The 17,529-nt window shown below is 55.8% G+C and overlaps 7 protein-coding genes across 7 annotated transcripts; 5 read left to right on the forward strand and 2 right to left on the reverse strand.

Annotated features, from left to right (window-relative positions):
* Window positions 1-1,521: 1,521 nt before the first annotated feature.
* Window positions 1,522-2,371, forward strand: J4E83_000463 (uncharacterized protein; the record flags this gene model as incomplete). The annotated part of the gene is made up of 2 exons (XM_049327425.1): window positions 1,522-1,899; window positions 1,952-2,371. 2 exons carry the CDS (start codon window positions 1,522-1,524, stop codon window positions 2,369-2,371), a joined length of 798 nt encoding a protein of 265 aa, XP_049193570.1.
* A 791-nt stretch (window positions 2,372-3,162) lies between these two features.
* Window positions 3,163-3,972, forward strand: J4E83_000464 (uncharacterized protein; the record flags this gene model as incomplete). The annotated part of the gene is made up of 1 exon (XM_049327426.1): window positions 3,163-3,972. The coding sequence occupies one exon, from the start codon at window positions 3,163-3,165 to the stop codon at window positions 3,970-3,972; it is 810 nt and encodes a 269-aa protein (XP_049193571.1).
* Window positions 3,973-5,134: 1,162 nt separating this feature from the next.
* On the forward strand, window positions 5,135-6,742 carry J4E83_000465 (uncharacterized protein; the record flags this gene model as incomplete). The annotated part of the gene is made up of 2 exons (XM_049327427.1): window positions 5,135-5,201; window positions 5,247-6,742. 2 exons carry the CDS (start codon window positions 5,135-5,137, stop codon window positions 6,740-6,742), a joined length of 1,563 nt encoding a protein of 520 aa, XP_049193572.1.
* A 1,684-nt stretch (window positions 6,743-8,426) lies between these two features.
* J4E83_000466 (uncharacterized protein) lies at window positions 8,427-10,253 on the forward strand (the record flags this gene model as incomplete). The annotated part of the gene is made up of 1 exon (XM_049327428.1): window positions 8,427-10,253. One exon carries the CDS (start codon window positions 8,427-8,429, stop codon window positions 10,251-10,253), a length of 1,827 nt encoding a protein of 608 aa, XP_049193573.1.
* A 257-nt stretch (window positions 10,254-10,510) lies between these two features.
* Window positions 10,511-11,531, reverse strand: J4E83_000467 (uncharacterized protein; the record flags this gene model as incomplete). The annotated part of the gene is made up of 4 exons (XM_049327429.1): window positions 10,511-10,542; window positions 10,899-11,086; window positions 11,167-11,383; window positions 11,492-11,531. The coding sequence occupies 4 exons, from the start codon at window positions 11,529-11,531 to the stop codon at window positions 10,511-10,513; spliced, it is 477 nt and encodes a 158-aa protein (XP_049193574.1).
* Window positions 11,532-12,356: 825 nt separating this feature from the next.
* Window positions 12,357-15,722, reverse strand: J4E83_000468 (uncharacterized protein; the record flags this gene model as incomplete). The annotated part of the gene is made up of 1 exon (XM_049327430.1): window positions 12,357-15,722. One exon carries the CDS (start codon window positions 15,720-15,722, stop codon window positions 12,357-12,359), a length of 3,366 nt encoding a protein of 1,121 aa, XP_049193575.1.
* A 1,186-nt stretch (window positions 15,723-16,908) lies between these two features.
* Window positions 16,909-17,514, forward strand: J4E83_000469 (uncharacterized protein; the record flags this gene model as incomplete). Its single annotated transcript, XM_049327431.1, has 1 exon — window positions 16,909-17,514. The coding sequence occupies one exon, from the start codon at window positions 16,909-16,911 to the stop codon at window positions 17,512-17,514; it is 606 nt and encodes a 201-aa protein (XP_049193576.1).
* Window positions 17,515-17,529: the final 15 nt, after the last annotated feature.

The following is a 17,529-nucleotide window of genomic DNA, read 5'->3' on the forward strand; positions in this document are numbered from 1 at the left end:
GCGTGGCCTTGCAAGCGTTTGAAGCCGGGCTCGTTCCGGGCGCTAAAAGTGACCCTTACATTGGAGCGGCCGTTCGTTGTCGTGAAAGCTGCCTGCGAAAACTTCAGTCGCAGCTCCTCTGCCAACTTCTCCAATCCCTTCAACATCACCCACAATCCCCCTTCTTCTGACGTCTGCTCTTCTACCAAGCACACCATACCATCGTCGAGTCCAGCTGCGGCGCCTGATCGAGTACCTTGACAGAAAGCAATCTCTCCGCACCTCCTCTCCCGATCCCAGTACGTCTTTGACGCACCTCGACTTCCCCGCCCTCGTCTGCATCACAGAAGATGCCGTCCTCCTCCTCGCTCCCTCCTGCCGCTGCGAAGCAGCTCAGCAGTACCAACGTCGTCGTCGCGAGTATCTCCCCGCCGACGGCCGCAGGCCCAAACCAACCTCCTCGCGGGCTTCTGGCTTTGCCCACCGAGATTCTCCTCACAATATTCGAATACGTACTGGTAGAGGAGGACAGGCTATCGCCAAGTTTAACAAGGTCTCGGAGGGTGGAGCCTGTATTGCGGGCACACCCCCGCATCAGCTCAACGCAGACTGCGCCTCCCGTAGCGAGAGTCCTCAAGCCAATGCTCAAGATCTTGGATATAGGCTTGGTCGCAAAGCGGCTGCTTCCAGTCGTGCGAGAGGCCTTCTTTGGAAAGAACCGCTTCGACTTGTCCTTCGGCCAGAAGTGGCTAAGCGGCGTCCATCCAGATCTCCAGACCCTCATCCACGACGTTGAGATATGCGTCTCGACCTTCGGCACGAGCCAGTTCCCGCGGTCAAGCGTTGACTTCTCCCAACATCAATTGAAGATTAGGAGACTACGCGTACTAATCTCTGCCCGCGCGTTCGAGCGGCACGTCTACGTCTACCACCCTAGACAACAAGGAGGACAGACACCTTGGGAGCAAGTTTTTCGCACTGCCCCTGAAGTTCGTGCTCTCAGCAAATTGCGTGGCGTTGGGGAAGTCACGGTCGACTTCAAATATCCTTCTAGGTTGCTGTTCACTCCGCCAGGTCCAGATTGGTTGTTGGCGCAGGCAGCCTGGCTCAAGAATACCATAGAGCAGGATTAGGGGTGTAAAGACGCCGGTGTAGATTAGAACAATGCATGAGCTGCAGTCAGGCAGTATGTCCTCTTCCTCCATGATAGCCGTATGAATGCAAGATGACGCCTCTAGACAATCAGAGAGCTTCGTCGTGATGCCCCGTGATCCAAGAATCCACAAGTGAACTCCTTTCCCCGAATTGTTACTCGGAAAAGTCTGAGAACGGCCCAGCTCGTGTCTGGAAGCTTCCGCCGAACGGTAGAGGCTCGGAAGCCGCCCCTCTCACCGTCACTTCCTCATTCCTCATCGAGCATTGCCTGGGTGACCGTTGGCTGACCACGCTAGCACGCTCAAAGTCTTGGCGCAAGCTCAAAAGGCACAACAACGCTGTCCCTCTTCCCCTCCTTAGCAACGACACTCTCACATCATCATCACAATGCGTTTTGCTCTCTCCCAGTCAGACGAGTTCCTCGCCCGCCACGATCTCGACCGCTCCATGCTCGAGAGCCTCGCCGAGAACGAGGAACGCTTCCTCGCCGACGCCCGTGAGAAAGCGAGAACCGCCCCCCGTATCAACGCGCTTGGTCTCGCCGCGCGCAAAGAGATGGTGGATCGAGAGCTGGCCGAATTCGGTCCTGCCGCGTTCCCCCCTTCTTCCTTCTTCGAGACCACCGGATCTCTACGTCCTCGCGTGCCGCCGCCCACTGGTCAACAGCCTGCTCCCCCGGCGCCTACATTGGGTGAGTGGGAGTACTATCAGGCTTGCGTGGTCAACGCGACCAATACGTACTGGTCGTATGGTGCCAAAACTGGTGTAAGTACTAACCCCTCTCGACATCACTTAGTGACTGACTAACATGTTGCAGTGCGTCAAGAACAGCGACGCCCTCAAGGATGCCAAGGAAGACGGCAAGCGCGTCTACACGAAGCAGCCGGACGGTCAGTTCCGCTGGGCGGCTTTCCAGCAGTGTAGCCCGAGCACAGTTGCGGGCTTCAAAGGACTACATCAGATGGTGCGAGCCGTCGGCGGCAACCCTGCGAACTTCGGTTCCAGGATTGAGATGGCCGAGTACGTCATCGCTCGGGAGGCACCTGTCAGTGTCGTCCAGGAGGAGGACGAGGGCGAGATCTACTCGGGTACCTTCCCGGTCCACTTGGGCCAGCCAGCGTCCCAGAAGTTCTGGGGTCTTGGACAGTTGGGCAACGGCACACTGACCATGGCGGCGACGACCCAGGGTGCGATGGAGGCGAAGTCCAAGGGTGCGATGGAGAAGCGGAGTGGATGAAGGGGTCTTGTGTGGTCTCCGGGTTGATAAGCATTTAGCGTCGGCGTTTGTGGTTGCTGGCCCTCGACAGAAGACATCTTGTCGATGCAGGAGCTGGCCGCTTGGTATCAGATAAACCAAGCAATATGAAGACATGTCCTCCCATTATCCTTCTTTAAAAACATGCCCATGAACCTTTTGTGATACAAGCCACTTCTGCTGTAGGTGTCTTTCTCGACCCTCCAGGTATCGACGTTGATGTATCATGACACCTGCCCGACGTGCGTCTAAATGCCCGCATCATATCTCATACCAATCCCTGAGAACACTGAAGTCGTCTACACCAACGGCATCGTCATGAGATAGCGCTCGGGCCTTGCATTTTGGCGTGGCAGTCTTGTTCGTCCAGTGCGTGTGCGTCTCACTTGTCTCGACAACCGCACCACGATCTGCGCGCCACCCACAACACACGAAACGATCGTCTGTATCCCCCGCTCTCTTTCTCAAATCATAAGCACAGTCGTTGAGCTCTTCACAAGCAAGGCGTCGTCGGCGCTGTGTACCGCACCTGTTGGCGCTCAGGCAGATCAGCACACCCCGCACTCGACTCCTGTACACGACAACTGCACCACCGCCTTTTCAACGGCCAGTAGAGATCTGCGACGCAGTCTCCCTCCTGCAGATTGATCGCCATCTCCACGTCGAGCCCGCCGACAACCCACGAGCCTCCGCCCAGTCGACGACGACCGCACCAGAGCCGCCGGCAGCACCCTGAACGCGCCCAGCACCTCAAGGCTCCCAGATCGAACGCGATGACGCCAGATACCGACAGAGAGGTCGCTTCCGCGTTCCAGTTCTTCTCCTCGAGACTGCCGGAGGAGATATTGATGCAGATCTTCAAGTACCACCGCGCCAACCACATCCAAGGTGTGCTTGTTTTGGACTACAACGGCTTTCCCATTCCCGAAAATCCCGCCTTCATTTCCCTGACAGCTTGCGAGGTACACTGGACTGAAGACAAAGGAAGCCAGAGCTACACCCCGCCGGTGGTCCGGCCCCTTGGCTTGGAGGTGGTGCGCAAGGTCTTGGGGATTCGCCGTGTCAACAAGCTCTTTGCGCGTTGCATGCTCGAAGTCTTCTACAAGAGCCCCATGGTGTTTCAGCACGGCCAGTCAAGTGACCTTGGCATAAAGCCTATGTGGTTTCTCCCCTGCCAGATCGAGCCCAAACTCATCGAGCGCGGCGCATCAATCAAAGTCGAATATCGCGACGAGTGGCGGCGCACGTATCTGGGACTCCCAGCAACGGACCATGAGGTTGGCATCGAGTGTACGACAACGGGTATAGACTTGGCTCTCAGCAGGGAGAAGCAAATGCCGACCATAAACGATGAAGATGCTGAGCTCTTGGCGATGGACCCCAACAGGATGTTTGTCCAAACACCCAATGGCCTTCTCATTCGGGGTATACAGTTCACTGGAGGTTATGAGGAGACATCATGGTTTCTCCCCGAAATATGGAGCGAGGTAACGATCCAAACGTTCTTCGTCCTTCTCCAGCACCCAGATTGGAGCTCAACCGATATTCCTCCCGGCTCGTCCTTCATCCTGTCCCTGAAATAGAGAGAGACCATGTCGGAGGAGGAGATATAGGGTACATGTGACGCGATGGCCTTCAGGATACATAGACTTGGTATTTGGCAAACCTGACGGCAATGCAACAGCTTGGAGGAGGCGTTGGTAACTGGACGCCGCACAGGCATGTATAATGATATGCTGCAGCTCAGCCGGAAGAAGCACTCTGTTGCCAGTCTTATTTCCAGACCAATCGTGCGTGCGTGATGTAGAAGAAGCCAGGGGCCGGGTTGCAAGCCTCGCGCCTAGTATTCGACTGATAATCTGTGTCGCTGGCGTAGTCGCTGTACACAGGCTGCGTTGCCTTGATGATTCTGAAAGCCCGTTGTCCTCGTCTGAACTTTGTAGTGACGTTCTAGCGTGGCGACCAAGTTCGATGTTTGTCTGCGTCCGTCTCTCACGACGACTTCCGCCTCCGAACTCTTGATAGCTTCACCACGCGACAGCCACCCACAACCACGTCCTCCTTTTCAGACACTGCGCCGACAGCTCTCTGCACGTAGATTGTGACCAGCACAAGTGCGACAAATTTGAGACGTCTACAAGCACCTCCGCGCTATCGGCCACCTCCGCGGCCTCGTTCCACCATCGCGATCTTAGCCACTACTAAAGACGGCGACAGCCACGACAGCAACTCTCCTCGTCGGCTCGCACACCTGCGCCGGGCTCGCGAAGACACTGGTAACGACAACGGCGCTGCTTGCAACTTCTGCGGCTACCCCTCCTCGCCGACCCAGATCGAGGCCGACCGCGACACCAGGCACACTCTCTTCGAAAAACACTCCTGACGACTCTCAAAGCGCACCCAGGAACACATCGGACACCGAGAAGGTCACCCAGGAGAGCATCTGACGCCGGGAAGAGAACAGCAAACTTCCTCGTATCCCACCGCCAGGTATCAAAGCCCAGGTCGTCGTGACAGCCGGCTATCTCCATCGCAAAGACAGCGACCAGGCAACTCGTACAGCATACGATCGCTTTACGGCCGCAACTCTGCTACTCTCTGGATCGCCGAAGGGGTTGACTTCTTGCAACTCCCACGCCACAGACGTCCGATCGTCAAGCACCCATCTCCCCGAGCCTGGTTGCTGCCCGTCCTTCGCGAACGAGCCAGTTCAACAGCTTCCCCAGACTCAAGCCAAACGCAACGATGAGCAGCCTTCTGGAGTATGTTAGGCTCGCGGCTCGCGAGCGTGGTCCCCGACCCATGCTGCCCCGTAAGTCGTCTCCGGTCAAGACCGATATGTCGCTAACAGATACAGCGTCTCATGTCGACCCGAATGAGCCGGACACCGCGACTCCGCACAAGCCTCCCCGCCCTACTACAACAGCAGACGAACGCGTCTGGAGAGATGGGCAGCATGCGATGACCTACAACGCGTGGCTAGCGAACGAGAAAGAGTTGGACGACGCCTTCCGCATCTGGCGAGATACAGACGACGGTAGACGCGAGGTCGCAGAAGTGTACAACCGCTTTCCAGGTTTGCGGCTTACGTCCATCGGCGCCGAGGACGTCTCCTGGTTCGTTAGGGAGATGTCCACCCCAGACACGTACTTGCGTAAGACGTGGGATGCCGCCTCTAGCGATGAAAACACCAAGCCCGGGTTTACACTCGCGCAGCTCATGCTCTTGATGCTCTTGACGTCTCCTCAACGATCGCTTGAGATTGACGCAATGTACCAGAAATCCGAAGAGCTCTTTCCCTTCTACCGAGAAGCACCATGGTGGGGCAAGCTATATGGACCCTTCGCTGTCGGCGGTCCTGGACTAACAGGCGACTACGACTGCCTTTTCCCCCACTGGGGTTATCTCGAAGGCAAGATCCCCGGCTGGCCTTCGCGTTCGGAGTGTGCCGCAAGCGGCATTGACAGCTTCTACACTCTTCCGCCTGGTGAAGAAAACTTGCTCACGACCGACCGCTACGGCAATGAGGCATTGCCATTGTACTGCGATGCACCGTCATACATCTCAGAAAGCCGCGTGTATGGAGGAATGATTGCGAAGGGTATATCCGATCTGCCACAAGAATTGCTGAACAAGATCATCAAGCATCTTGGCTTGTTCGAAGGCCCTGTCCTCATGGCGCTGGATAATACGCGTTTAGACGACCTTCCTAAAGCCTTCCGCTGCAGGTTCGTACTTCCAATCGATCGTAACCACATTAGGGGTGCCGGCAGGGTCTGGGACAAGGATGCTAGGCCCCACACGAGTATTCCTGAGATTCTCGGTCTTCGTAAGGTCTGCCGCGTATGGGGCGAGATGGTCCAGGACGTCTTCTTCCAGAACACCTTCGTGTTTCGGTACGACAACCATATGCCGATAGATTCAAGGTCTCAAAACGTGTGGGCCATATCCACGTCTGTAAGAGAGGACCGATACAACCTGGTAGACTTCAAGGTCCACTGCGAACCCAACTCAAAGAACAGATTAGCACAACGGTTCGAAATTGGCTTCGATTATGAAGAAGAAGTAATTCACCTCGGAGCCAGCCGCAATACAGGCAGGATGATCTTCGGTACCGACGCTCCTTGCGACCGGACTTTCGTTAAGAAATGGATCAACAACCAACTGTTCTTGGATGACGGAGGCCACCTGGCTGTGCGAGCCTTTCGTCTGAAGTTCGATCCTGGTACTCATGGAAGGGAGCTTTCCAGGCAATGGCTCTCGGATATCTTCCAACACTTGCACAAGAGGGGCGTAGGCAGAAAGACCAACAGCAAAACCTTGCTGCTCGACTGGAATGCTCGAGACCAGTGAACAGTCCGTCCGCGTGACCGAATTACAAGTTGTTCGTTCTGGAGTTGCGACGCAGGTGCCCGAGTTCTCCCATGGCGATGAGTGCGACCGCTGAAGCCGCCGGACTTGGGAACTGGCTATGTGTTCTTTGCCCTCCTCCTCCGCGGAAGTAAGAGGTGGATGATACTCTGTCTAGTGTGGGTGGCAATCGTGGTCGGGGTAGAGAGGGCAACGTCGATCACAATGGTGGTTGGGACGAGAGTCGAACGTCGATGCGCGGTAGAGAGGAGGCAAGTGGTATCGTACAGGAACCCTTCGATGCGGCCTGAAGATTGTGTTCGGTCAGCAAGGTCGCCCCTTCATAGGTTGTGGGAGCGCATACCTAGAGTCGTCCGCTTCATGGGCAGCTCTATAGTACTGAAGCAATCGAAGAGAACACCCTCGAGCGTGGTTGAAGAGGCAGATGGAGAGGCGATTTGCAAGAGCAGAGTATTTGGTCCGAGCATCGGAGAATTGGATCGCTCCGCTGGGACATCACGGCAACGCCCAGGCTCCCATTATAGTGCAGCGCATACTGCATGACCACTGAAGCAGTCTAAGGAGAGCTTCCTGAGACTGCGGCCTTGTGGTGTGCTGAGATTGCGGAGGAGGTCGAGCGGAGGACAGTCGGCAATGAGGTCAAGTCCGCCTTGTTTCCGAGGTCAAGCCCGCGAACAACGCTTCAACGATTCGAGTACCTGGAGAGCATTAAGAGGCGCGACAGCAAGCTTACTACAAGAGTACTCGAGATCCTGCTCTCGTTAGTAGCTGGCGAGGCCTTCTCCGCTCGAGCGTACAGAAGGCGGCCAGCCTATTCTGCCACTCGAGGTATGCGGACAGAGCGGACATAGATGAGGTCCTCCAGCTCTAGATGGCCTGGCTAAGTCTGCTCTGTCAGTGTATAAGGATTCGGAAGGTTGAGTTGAGTTGAACAAGAACTGAGTTGCTGTGGGTCGTGACACTGTGAACTTCAGATCGAGCCACAGGCAAAGCTTCAGCCCTTTCCGCACTAACGATCGACCGCCACCACGACCACCGATTACAATTCAACCACCACATGCAAACCACCTCGCCCTGCATTCCAATGGCATTGACAACAAGCTCAAACGACGGAAATGAGGGAATTCCAAGCCGCTCGCGTGGGCTCGTCCGCAACGTTCTCCAGTTCTTCTCCTGCAAGTCGTCGTACAGGTTGCCAACGCACCCGTATATGCAGAACGGAGCTGGAAGAGGACAGCCTAGTCGTTCAGGACCACACCAACAAGCCGACTACTGCAGCCTCCCCCGGGGACTACGTCGTCACCCCGCGCGCGCGTCTGAGCATCACCGCGAGGCCGTGAAGCATACGGGGAGCGTATAGATGCTAGCCATTGTGTGCGCCAGTGGAGCCTGGAGTCCGTGGCGTGTCTTCTCGACGCCAGATACTAGAAGAGGATGACGCGGAGACCGTCAGGAGGTATCGAGAGCAAACATGGCGACAAACGAAACTAGCAGATGCAGACGACGGCGGAAGCATACGACACGAGAAAAACGCGTAGGAAGCACAGGAAAAAGTTCAAAAGGGGATGTTGAGCGCGACATGTCGGAGAGTTCGCCATCCGACGCGAGATGAGATGAAGTTGGGAGGTTGGACGCTATCTACCCCACCATAGCCCTGGAGCTCCCCATGACGCTAGACGCACCCCTGCCTCCGATGCAGGCCGACCGGGCCTCCGATGACTCGCCCAAAAATTACAAAGACAAGCTCAACCAGCTGCACTTCTGGCACAACACCACAATGACGACGGTCCCCGACTACTCACGGCCGACGACGCCCGAGAATGGCCCCAATGGCCTTGTCTCGCCCCGCACACCCAAGAACGGCCTCGCCCTGACCGAATACAGCGCGAACCCGAGTCCGCCCTCGGAATCGACGTCTTCGCGAACCAACGATGTCATACCCGACGCTTTCCTCCTGCCCAACGGCTACCCCGACTACCTCCGCCTGATCCTGACCTCGCGCGTCTACGAAGTCGTGCAGGAAACGCCCCTCACCCACGCAACCAATCTCAGCAACAGGCTAGAATGCAATGTTCTGCTCAAGCGCGAGGATCTGCAGCCCGTTTTCAGCTTCAAGCTGCGCGGCGCATACAATAAGATGGCACATTTGGACCCCAAGGACAGGTGGCGGGGTGTTGTCGCGTGCAGCGCCGGAAACCATGCGCAAGGTGTAGCCTACTCTGCGCGCAAGCTCAAGATTCCCGCAACCATCGTCATGCCCTCAGGAACGCCCGACATCAAGCACAAGAACGTCTCACGGCTAGGCGGCTCAGTCATCCTACATGGAGCTGACTTCGACGCTGCAAAGGCAGAGGCTGCGCGATTGGAGAAGCTGCATGGGCTTGTGTCTATCCCGCCATTCGACGACCCATACGTCATTGCAGGCCAGGGCACGGTCGGCATGGAATTGCTGCGACAGACAAATTTGCAGGACCTGAAGGCCGTCTTCTGCTGTGTGGGTGGTGGTGGACTCATCGCGGGCACCGGTGTATACATCAAGCGGATAGCACCACACGTCAAGATCATAGGAGTGGAGCAGTACGACGCAAACGCCATGGTCGAGTCGCTTAAAGCCGGAAAGCGCGTCTTCCTGAAGGACGTCGGACTCTTCGCTGACGGAGCTGCGGTCAAGACAGTGGGAGAGGAGACATTCAGGATATGTCAAGAGGTCGTCGACGAGGTCGTCCAGGTCACAACAGACGAGACATGCGCAGCCATCAAAGACATGTTCGAAGATACACGCTCCATTGTAGAGCCCGCAGGCGCGCTCGCCCTTGCAGGCCTGAAGAAGTGGGTGAGCCGCAACCCATCACCCGATCGCAACCGTGGTCTGGTCGCCATTGCCAGCGGCGCAAACATGAACTTCGACCGTCTCCGCTTCGTCGCCGAGCGCGCCGCCATTGGTGAAAACAAAGAAGCCATCCTCTCCGTCACCATCCCCGAACAACCTGGCTCATTTGCCAAGCTCGTTTCCATCATCCACCCCATGGCAGTCACAGAGTTCAGCTACCGCTACTGTGGCCCTGAGTCAGCTCAGATCCTTGTTGGTGTCGAACTGAAGGCGGCGACAAGGGCCCGCGATCTACCCGACCTTATCGAGCGTCTCGGCGCTGAAGGCATGACTGCCGAGGACCTCTCTCAAGACGAGCTCGTAAAGTCACATATCCGCTACTTAGTTGGAGGGCGCAGCAACGCCGCCGATGAGCATATGTATATGTTCGAATTCCCCGAGCGAGGTGGCGCCCTGTACAAATTCCTTAACACATTGCAACCGGGAATGAACATCAGTCTCTTCCACTACAGAAACTACGGCGGCGACGTCGCGAAGATCTTGGCTGGCATACAGTGCAAAGAGGAGGATAGTAGCAAGTTGGCCAGTTTCTTGAAGGATATCGGATACCCGTACAAAGAGGTCACAGATAGCTCGAGCTACAAGATGTTCTTGAGGCAATGAGACGGACAGGACTGATGTAGGTCCAAGACGACGTGTGTAAGGATTAGTGGCGGAACGAAGATATGAAGGAACAAATGCAGATACCCCTTTCAATTTCTCACACTACTCACTATCTCCCAAACTACGTGCAGATTGCCCATACCGAAACCACGGCCCCACCCATCTACCAAGGCCAACCCCCCTCAGCCTTCAAGAACCCCCCACACTCCTCATCCCTCGCCCCCTCCAAAATAGCAACCATGGGCTTCGCGCCCTCACTAGTAGGCTTGGCCCCATGCTCCGGTTTGTTCTATCGCACTCGTTAGTACACGTCAACCCACATCAGCGAAGGAAGGTACGAAACGAGACAAAACATACCCTAGGTCCCAAGTTACTCTCCGTAAACCCCGGGCAGAAACAGAACACCTTCCACCCCTTAGGTCCATACTCATAGTCCTGACACGCAGTAAGCATGTTCAGCGCCGCTTTGGAACTGCGGTATGGCAACTATCTCTCATATCAGCAAACGTCTCACCACATACCAAACCAACCCCACCAACACCAATCTTACCAAAACAGCCGATTGAAAGAGCGGGGGCCATACATTCTTCATAGCCTGATGCGGATTCGTCCTGTCGCTCCTCAACGCAATACTCCCGGCTCCACTCGACACGTTCAGAATGCGTGGTGTCTTGCCCATCTGCGCGCTTTTCGCGAGGAGGGGAGCAAATGTTTCTACGATGATGGCTGGGCCCGTGGCGTTGGTTAGGAAGGCGGATGTCATGCGCGTGGCGAGAGAGGAGGAGGCGGGTGCTTCGCCGGTTATGGCGGCGTTGTTTACGAGGGCGTCGATGCTGCGTGCGATATCATTAGTATCATATGAGGCACGGGAGTAGGAGATGGAGATAATGAGGGAATAGGGGAGTAAACATACCGACCATATTTCTCCTCCACCACGTCCTTCGCTTTCAGAATACTATCCTCGTCGCTCACATCAATCTGCAGCAACTCCACTTTCCCAGACAAGCCTTTTCCCTGGAGTTGTTTCACGGCTGCTTCACCCTTTTCGGCGGAGCGGCTGCCGAGGAGGACGAGGTATATGGCGTTGTCGAGGAGTTGGGTGGCTAGGGAGAAACCGATGCCGCCGTTGGCTGGGATAGTGTGTCAGTAAAGGTTTGAAAGGGGAATTTGGGACGTGAAGAAAAGAGGGGAGAGCTGGGGAGAAGGGATGGAGTAGGAAGTAGGGGGGTGTTGCGTACCGCCCGTGATGAGAACGATGGTCTGGTCGGTAGAAGACATGTTGATGTTTCTTTGTCCAGTTACAGTCTGTGTGATGTAAAGTTGATGTTTCTATTCTCACTGATTTGAGCTTGATATTGACTTGTCGACGGCTGTAGCCTTGTCTTTATATATCTCATCCTCTGCCTCCGCCTTCCATCTCCACACCCAACCCTAAACTTACGACTACGCGTAGCTTCTTTCATGGGCTCATGCTTCAGCTCCGCCGCCACACACTACCTACAGCTAAGCAACCGAAAGTGCAATATAGCACTTGCACATTCTGCTGTAGTGCGCGGCTGGAGAACCGTAAGCATGCATTCCCCTTGACCGGACAGTAACAACACATCTACGTAGTGCAAAAGCCATGCAAATCAAACGCGCATGCATCCAATGAGCACCTCTGGTACTCTGATGAAAACCTAGTATTTCCCCCGACCATCCGCTGCCGACCATCCAGCACGGTGGAGATAGTCGGCGGACGGGGATAAACGGAGTTAAAGACACGATCATGGAGTAAAGACGGCCATATACGAAGCAAGGTTAGACTGTAAGCACATCATTTAACCTCATCCATCCTTCGAAATAAAGCGTGGTTGATATTCCTGATCCATCTATTGGCTATCTAAGTTGTGTATTGATGTTGCAAGCCGAGGGCCGCTATCGGCTGCGTGGTATCCTAATGATGCGAATTCCTCCTGACCCAAAAAGAAGAAACGCCGGCGCCTATTGCTGCGCCTTACCCAAGATGACAACGCCCGATCTGATGCAAATGTGGTAGCGAATGTAGGGGTGGTGTGTAGAAGGACATGTTGAATGGAAGAGAGGCAAAGGCACTGTGCACGCTCATACCCTATCTTCTGCGAAATCCAACACCTCGCAATCGTCCTCGAAGAAACCCTCCTCGTCGCCGTCGATACCCTCCTTCTTCACGCGCCGACGTCGTGTGGTGACGACAACCTGCTCTACCTCCTCTTCGCCGTCTCGAAGGACAAGCTTGTTCTCGATCCTGGCGGCAACGCCCGTGATGTCATCCTCTCCAGAGTCATACGCCTGAGTGATTGGCGTGGAAATACGTGTTCCCTCTACGGTCTCACCAAAGAGCCATGGCGAGCTATCTTCGTGATGGAGATCGGAGATAAGTGCCGGTAACGAGGGCTGGTATTCGCTGCTACTCTCTTGAACCTCGGGTGCTTGTCTGGAGTAGACAAAACGCGTGACACGTTTGTCGGTGTAGAAGGGCTGGTAAGGAGGGTTCGTCTCAATCTCGGAGAAGCTGAGTGGTGCGAGAGATGGCACGGTAGGCTTGCGAGAAGGCAAAGCGCGAGGAAGCCAGTCACCGTAGCAGTCAAGTGTTGGCTCAGGATCACCAGGTTGCGGGAACAGTTGCTCCGTGACGGAGGGTGGTAGTGCGGTATCCGAGATGGGAGCAAGTCCGAACTCCACTGTCTTCTTCTTGGTTATGGATGCAGTATGCGATGATTTCCCCTTGCCTGTCGCAGCTCTCATCTGCACCCTCCAGATCTGAAGTACACCACCGGACGCTAGTGCGATCGAACCACGACCTCTACCAGAAAGCCAGCGTACGCTGTAAGGCTTGATACCGCTAGGCGATGACGGAAGTGTCATTTTGTTGTCGCCGGCATGTCGGATGTTGTTGATTGACTTGCCTACATTGGCAGCGACGGCTTTGCCAGATTTTGCGCCAGCGGCAGGGGTTACACCCAAGCCACTGAGACTGAATCGAGTTCCGCCGACGCTGTTCTTAGCGCGAACAGCATCAAACCAAGGCCTAGCGCTATTGACAGCTTGCATTGCTGAGTTCATCACACCAGCGGGACCTGTGGGGGACGCGACATCCTTTGGTGGGGCTGGTGCAGCTGGACGAATGCGCCGAGCTGGTGGCCATTGGAAGGCCGACGCAGGCATCGGGAACATGTGCACTGTTCCCTTGTCCGTGATGACAGCCAGTTTGTCGACTCGAGGGGCAGACCAAACAACATCGATGACGTTCGCAACAGTCATTCTGGTGAAGCGAGCGACTTGTCGTACGTAAGGTCCTGTTGGCTGTTCCCTTAACGTCTTACGTGCTCTTCGGAAGTTCATGCGCTTCAGGTCCCAAACATCTTGATAGTCGCCCTTCTTGCTGACGGTCATGAGCATAAGACCGCTAGGAGCGAACGACATGAAGCTGCAACCGAGAGCCGCGGGTATAGTGGCGACCGGATGAAGTGCGTTCTTATTCCTCGTTTCCTCTGCGTCTGCCAGTCTCTGCAGATCATAGATGGAGATCACAGATGCCTCTTGTCTTGGCTGAGTCTGGTTGTGGCCATGGGTCGGTGGAAAGTAATGCTGCATGGGATCTTGACCATATGGCACGTTAGCTCCTTGCTGGCCCTTGTTCATGTAGCTCTTGAAAGCCTGCATTCCCTTCTCAGTGGCCCAACGTGCACCCTTGATTGCAACTTGTGTTCCCTCCCTGGTAAGTCTATCGATCAAGCCTGCTTCGTTGGGCACATCGACAGCGCAGTTGGGAGACGGCTGAGGCGGTACGCTGTGGTGCCCAAGGCCCGGAGCGCGCTCGTAGTAAGGTGAAGTCAGGGCTATACCGTTGACAGGGTAGAGCGCGCTTGACGCTGGTGGGGTGACGGCGAGCCAACGATCGGAGAGCGAAAACACAGGCAAGCCATACTTCTCAGGAGGAATCTCGTCATGGCTGCCGTCAACGGCACTGGAACCGCCTGAATGTATGGCCCGTTCCCGATTCTGAACGGATGTCCACAGTTTACCGATGCAGCGGAATCGCTCTGCATACTCAGAGTGACCTTCGTGGTAAGGCGCGAATACGAAGACTTCTCCACTTGCACCAGACGCCACAACAACAAACTTCCCCCTCGCATCAATGACGAAGTCGCCTACTGGAGGTGGAGGCTGAAACATGGGGCTATCGATTGGGCTCGTGAGAGGTATCAGGGGAGTGCGATACAGGACACCCATTCTCCGCCTCTCCTTCAGTGAGTAAACTTCGACCGTAGTTTGGTAACCACTGATTTGCCCCTCTTGATTTCCATGTCGTGAGGACGGCCTACTAGGTGACTCAGACGCCGAATCGTCAGCCACAGAGGATGCACCGCTTCCACTAGAGCTTCTGCTGTCTTTCACGACCGGACCGTGGAGGATAAGCGCGATCAGTGGACGGGAAGCAGCTAAGGGATCGTGCCGCGAGATCCAAGGCAAGATCTTGGCGCCTATTACAGCGCCCCGAAGTCCTTCTAGTCGACCTACAATGTCCATCTTGCTCTTTTCAACGCGAAAGACGTCGAGCCCACCTTGCGAGCCAACAAGCAGCACGTTCTCTGTAGTTCGAGCCGCCTCGTCTCCGGCCATGGATAGAGTATCGAAGCCACAGAAGTAGCCTCCTTCCCCTGGTTGGATGCCATCGGACTGGCCGTTGTTGAGGCCGAAGTCGATGTTCGGCAAGCCATAGTAGTGTGCTTGAGGTTGATGCGGCAGCGGCGGGTTCGGCATGAACTGTTGTGAGGGCGGGCGAACACCTTGCTGCGAGTACACAGATGCTCTACGGTCTCTTCCAGGCGAGTTCTGTACGCGTCCACCAAAGTTGGTGTATTGGTTGGGGTGGCTCAGGGGTCGTGCACCTGGAGGTGAGTTTGACATGGCCTGTGGTGCGTACAGCCCGTCTCGTGCACCAGGCGAGTTATGAAAGGTAGGCGGAGAGCTGGCTATAGCGATGCCACCATTACCCGGGGAGCCGGAGTTTGGAAAGAACGGGACTGACTTGGCCCACTCGTTGGTGTATTGTGCGGCCGTGTTTCGAGTGGCACCGATCGCCGATAGTAATGGAGACGTAGTGGCATGGTAGTTTGTGGGTGGAGACGTGGATGACAGACGTTTGGCTGACGAAGGTGACTTGGTTCTGTGACAGTCAGTCGCGTTTGGATACGAACAAGAGTCACCATCGCCCCTTCCATGTAGGGAAGGGTGGTGCTGCTTCACGTACATCTCTCTCGGGTATATGCGCGTAACCTTGCCGGCCGCTTTATTTCTTCTTCCCAACTCATTTCTCGACGTGTTGCGGCCGCGTGCTTGTGGTGTGTCCTGTACCTTGGTGCCCTTGCGCTGCTGCTTGTGCAAGTAGGTGAGGTTGGAGACGGGCGTCGTATGCTCGGCGGCGTTGTCGGGCGATGAGCTCATATAACCTGCGGAAGAGCGTGTGGAAGGGTCTGTTGGAGCGCTAGCTCAGTCGTGAGGAAGTGGTAGGTGTCGTGGGCGCGAGAGAGGTTGTGGGGGTAGCGACGGATGAGGACGGCGGCGGGTGACTTGGGATGAATGCTAGACGGGCGTTGCGTCATGCGCCTCCGTGACCAGGACTCGTGGAGGTGGCGGGCGCGTGCTTGCACAGCAAGACACTTATACACGACAACACTGGTGCCTTGTTCCTGACTCGGCGCGTTATCGGGGCCTATCTTTGGTAGTCACTCGGTATCGTCGGGAGGGTCGTTGTGGCTGTTGTTTGAGCCGCGGGGCTGGAGCTTCACGCGGCACGCTAGATATGGGGCCCCTCAGCGCGTTATGCAGAGAAGTCTGGATGGGCGCGCAGAGGTGAGTCAAGATGGAGCTCTATCTAAGCCCCCAAGTGTTGAGATATGTATGCAGGGCGTCGTAAGTGCAGTTAGTTGTGTCGCTGGCCAGGTCGCGGTGCTGAGGGGCAGCTCATAGCTTATGCAGGTGCATGTCGCGCCCTCAGCCTTCCATTCGCCCACCGCATCACGGCCGCCGGCACCGCCCTTTGCGCTGCTATCTAGCCCCTCTTTGGCCGACTCTAGTCATTCGCAGATTGCACGCTGCTAGTGATGTCAAGTGACTGCAGCGAGCACGGTAGATGCCTGAGCAGGTTGTTGGGCAGCCACATGCGGCGTTCCGCGATGCATTCCGAGAGACTGGAGTGACGTCCTCCGCATGCATATCATGGCCCACATGCCGCGACTTGTCCCGCGCCTTGCACGTGCTTCCAAGGTTACATCTCCAACCTCATTGCAGCTGCAATGATAGCCAGTACCCAGCGGTGAGCTTAGTCTCTGCGATGTGCAAGGCCCGGGCGTCAAGTACATAGGCAGCGTCCGTTCGACTCCGTCGGATTCTGTCCCATCCACAATGACAGGCATTAAACTTATTGGTTTACATGCCCAGTAATCCGCCCAGGGGAGATTTGTCCCGAAGCTTATGAAGATTACCATTTTTGGAGCCGGCGACATTTATCCCAGGAGACACTCACATCGCCTCCTAAGCGATGTGGCTAATGTAGCAATAAACCTCGGGTAGGCTCCGGTACAAAAGTATGCAACTCCCAGGCTGAAAACCCTAAACCCATCCATCCAATATGTTCGCGTCCAAGTTCCTCAACCTCGTCTCCTTGACGCTCCTGCCTGCGGCTCTCGCCCAGTCCGAATACACCAACCTCCCAGCCGTCGCACCCGGCGTCTTCAACGCAACCGCACGCATAGAAATCAAGAGCACCGTCCCCGCCGCCTGGGACGTACTCAGCGACTTCGCCAACTACGCAGCCTGGAACCCGTTTGTGCGTTATGCCCTCACTACTTCAGCCAAGGGCAACATCACCCTGCCTGATCAGCGACCGGTCGAGGGCAACTTCCTCTTCTTCCGAGTGCAGATTCCTCCGCTTCCGCTGCCGGTGAACAAGGACACGCCCGACAATCTCCTGAACACGCAGTTGTCCGCTGAGCGCATAACTCATGTGCAGCCCGAGTTGGGAAGATTGGCATGGGATTACTTGGGGGAACTCGCTATTGCCTCGACGCGCTGGCAGGCGCTCAGCGACATAGGCAATGGCACAGTGTTGTATGAGTCGATAGAAGTGTTTCACGGGTTGTTTGCTGGAGTCTTGAAGGATACGCTTGGAGAGAGTCTGCAGGAATCTTTTGAGGCACAGGCAGAGGGACTGAAGTTATACCTTGAGGGTTGCTAAGGCTGTAAAGTAGGA

The sequence above is a fragment of the Alternaria metachromatica genome, assembly GCF_023757995.1.
Source record: "Alternaria metachromatica strain BMP 0045 chromosome Unknown scaffold_1, whole genome shotgun sequence".
NCBI classification, from domain to species: domain Eukaryota; kingdom Fungi; phylum Ascomycota; class Dothideomycetes; order Pleosporales; family Pleosporaceae; genus Alternaria; species Alternaria metachromatica.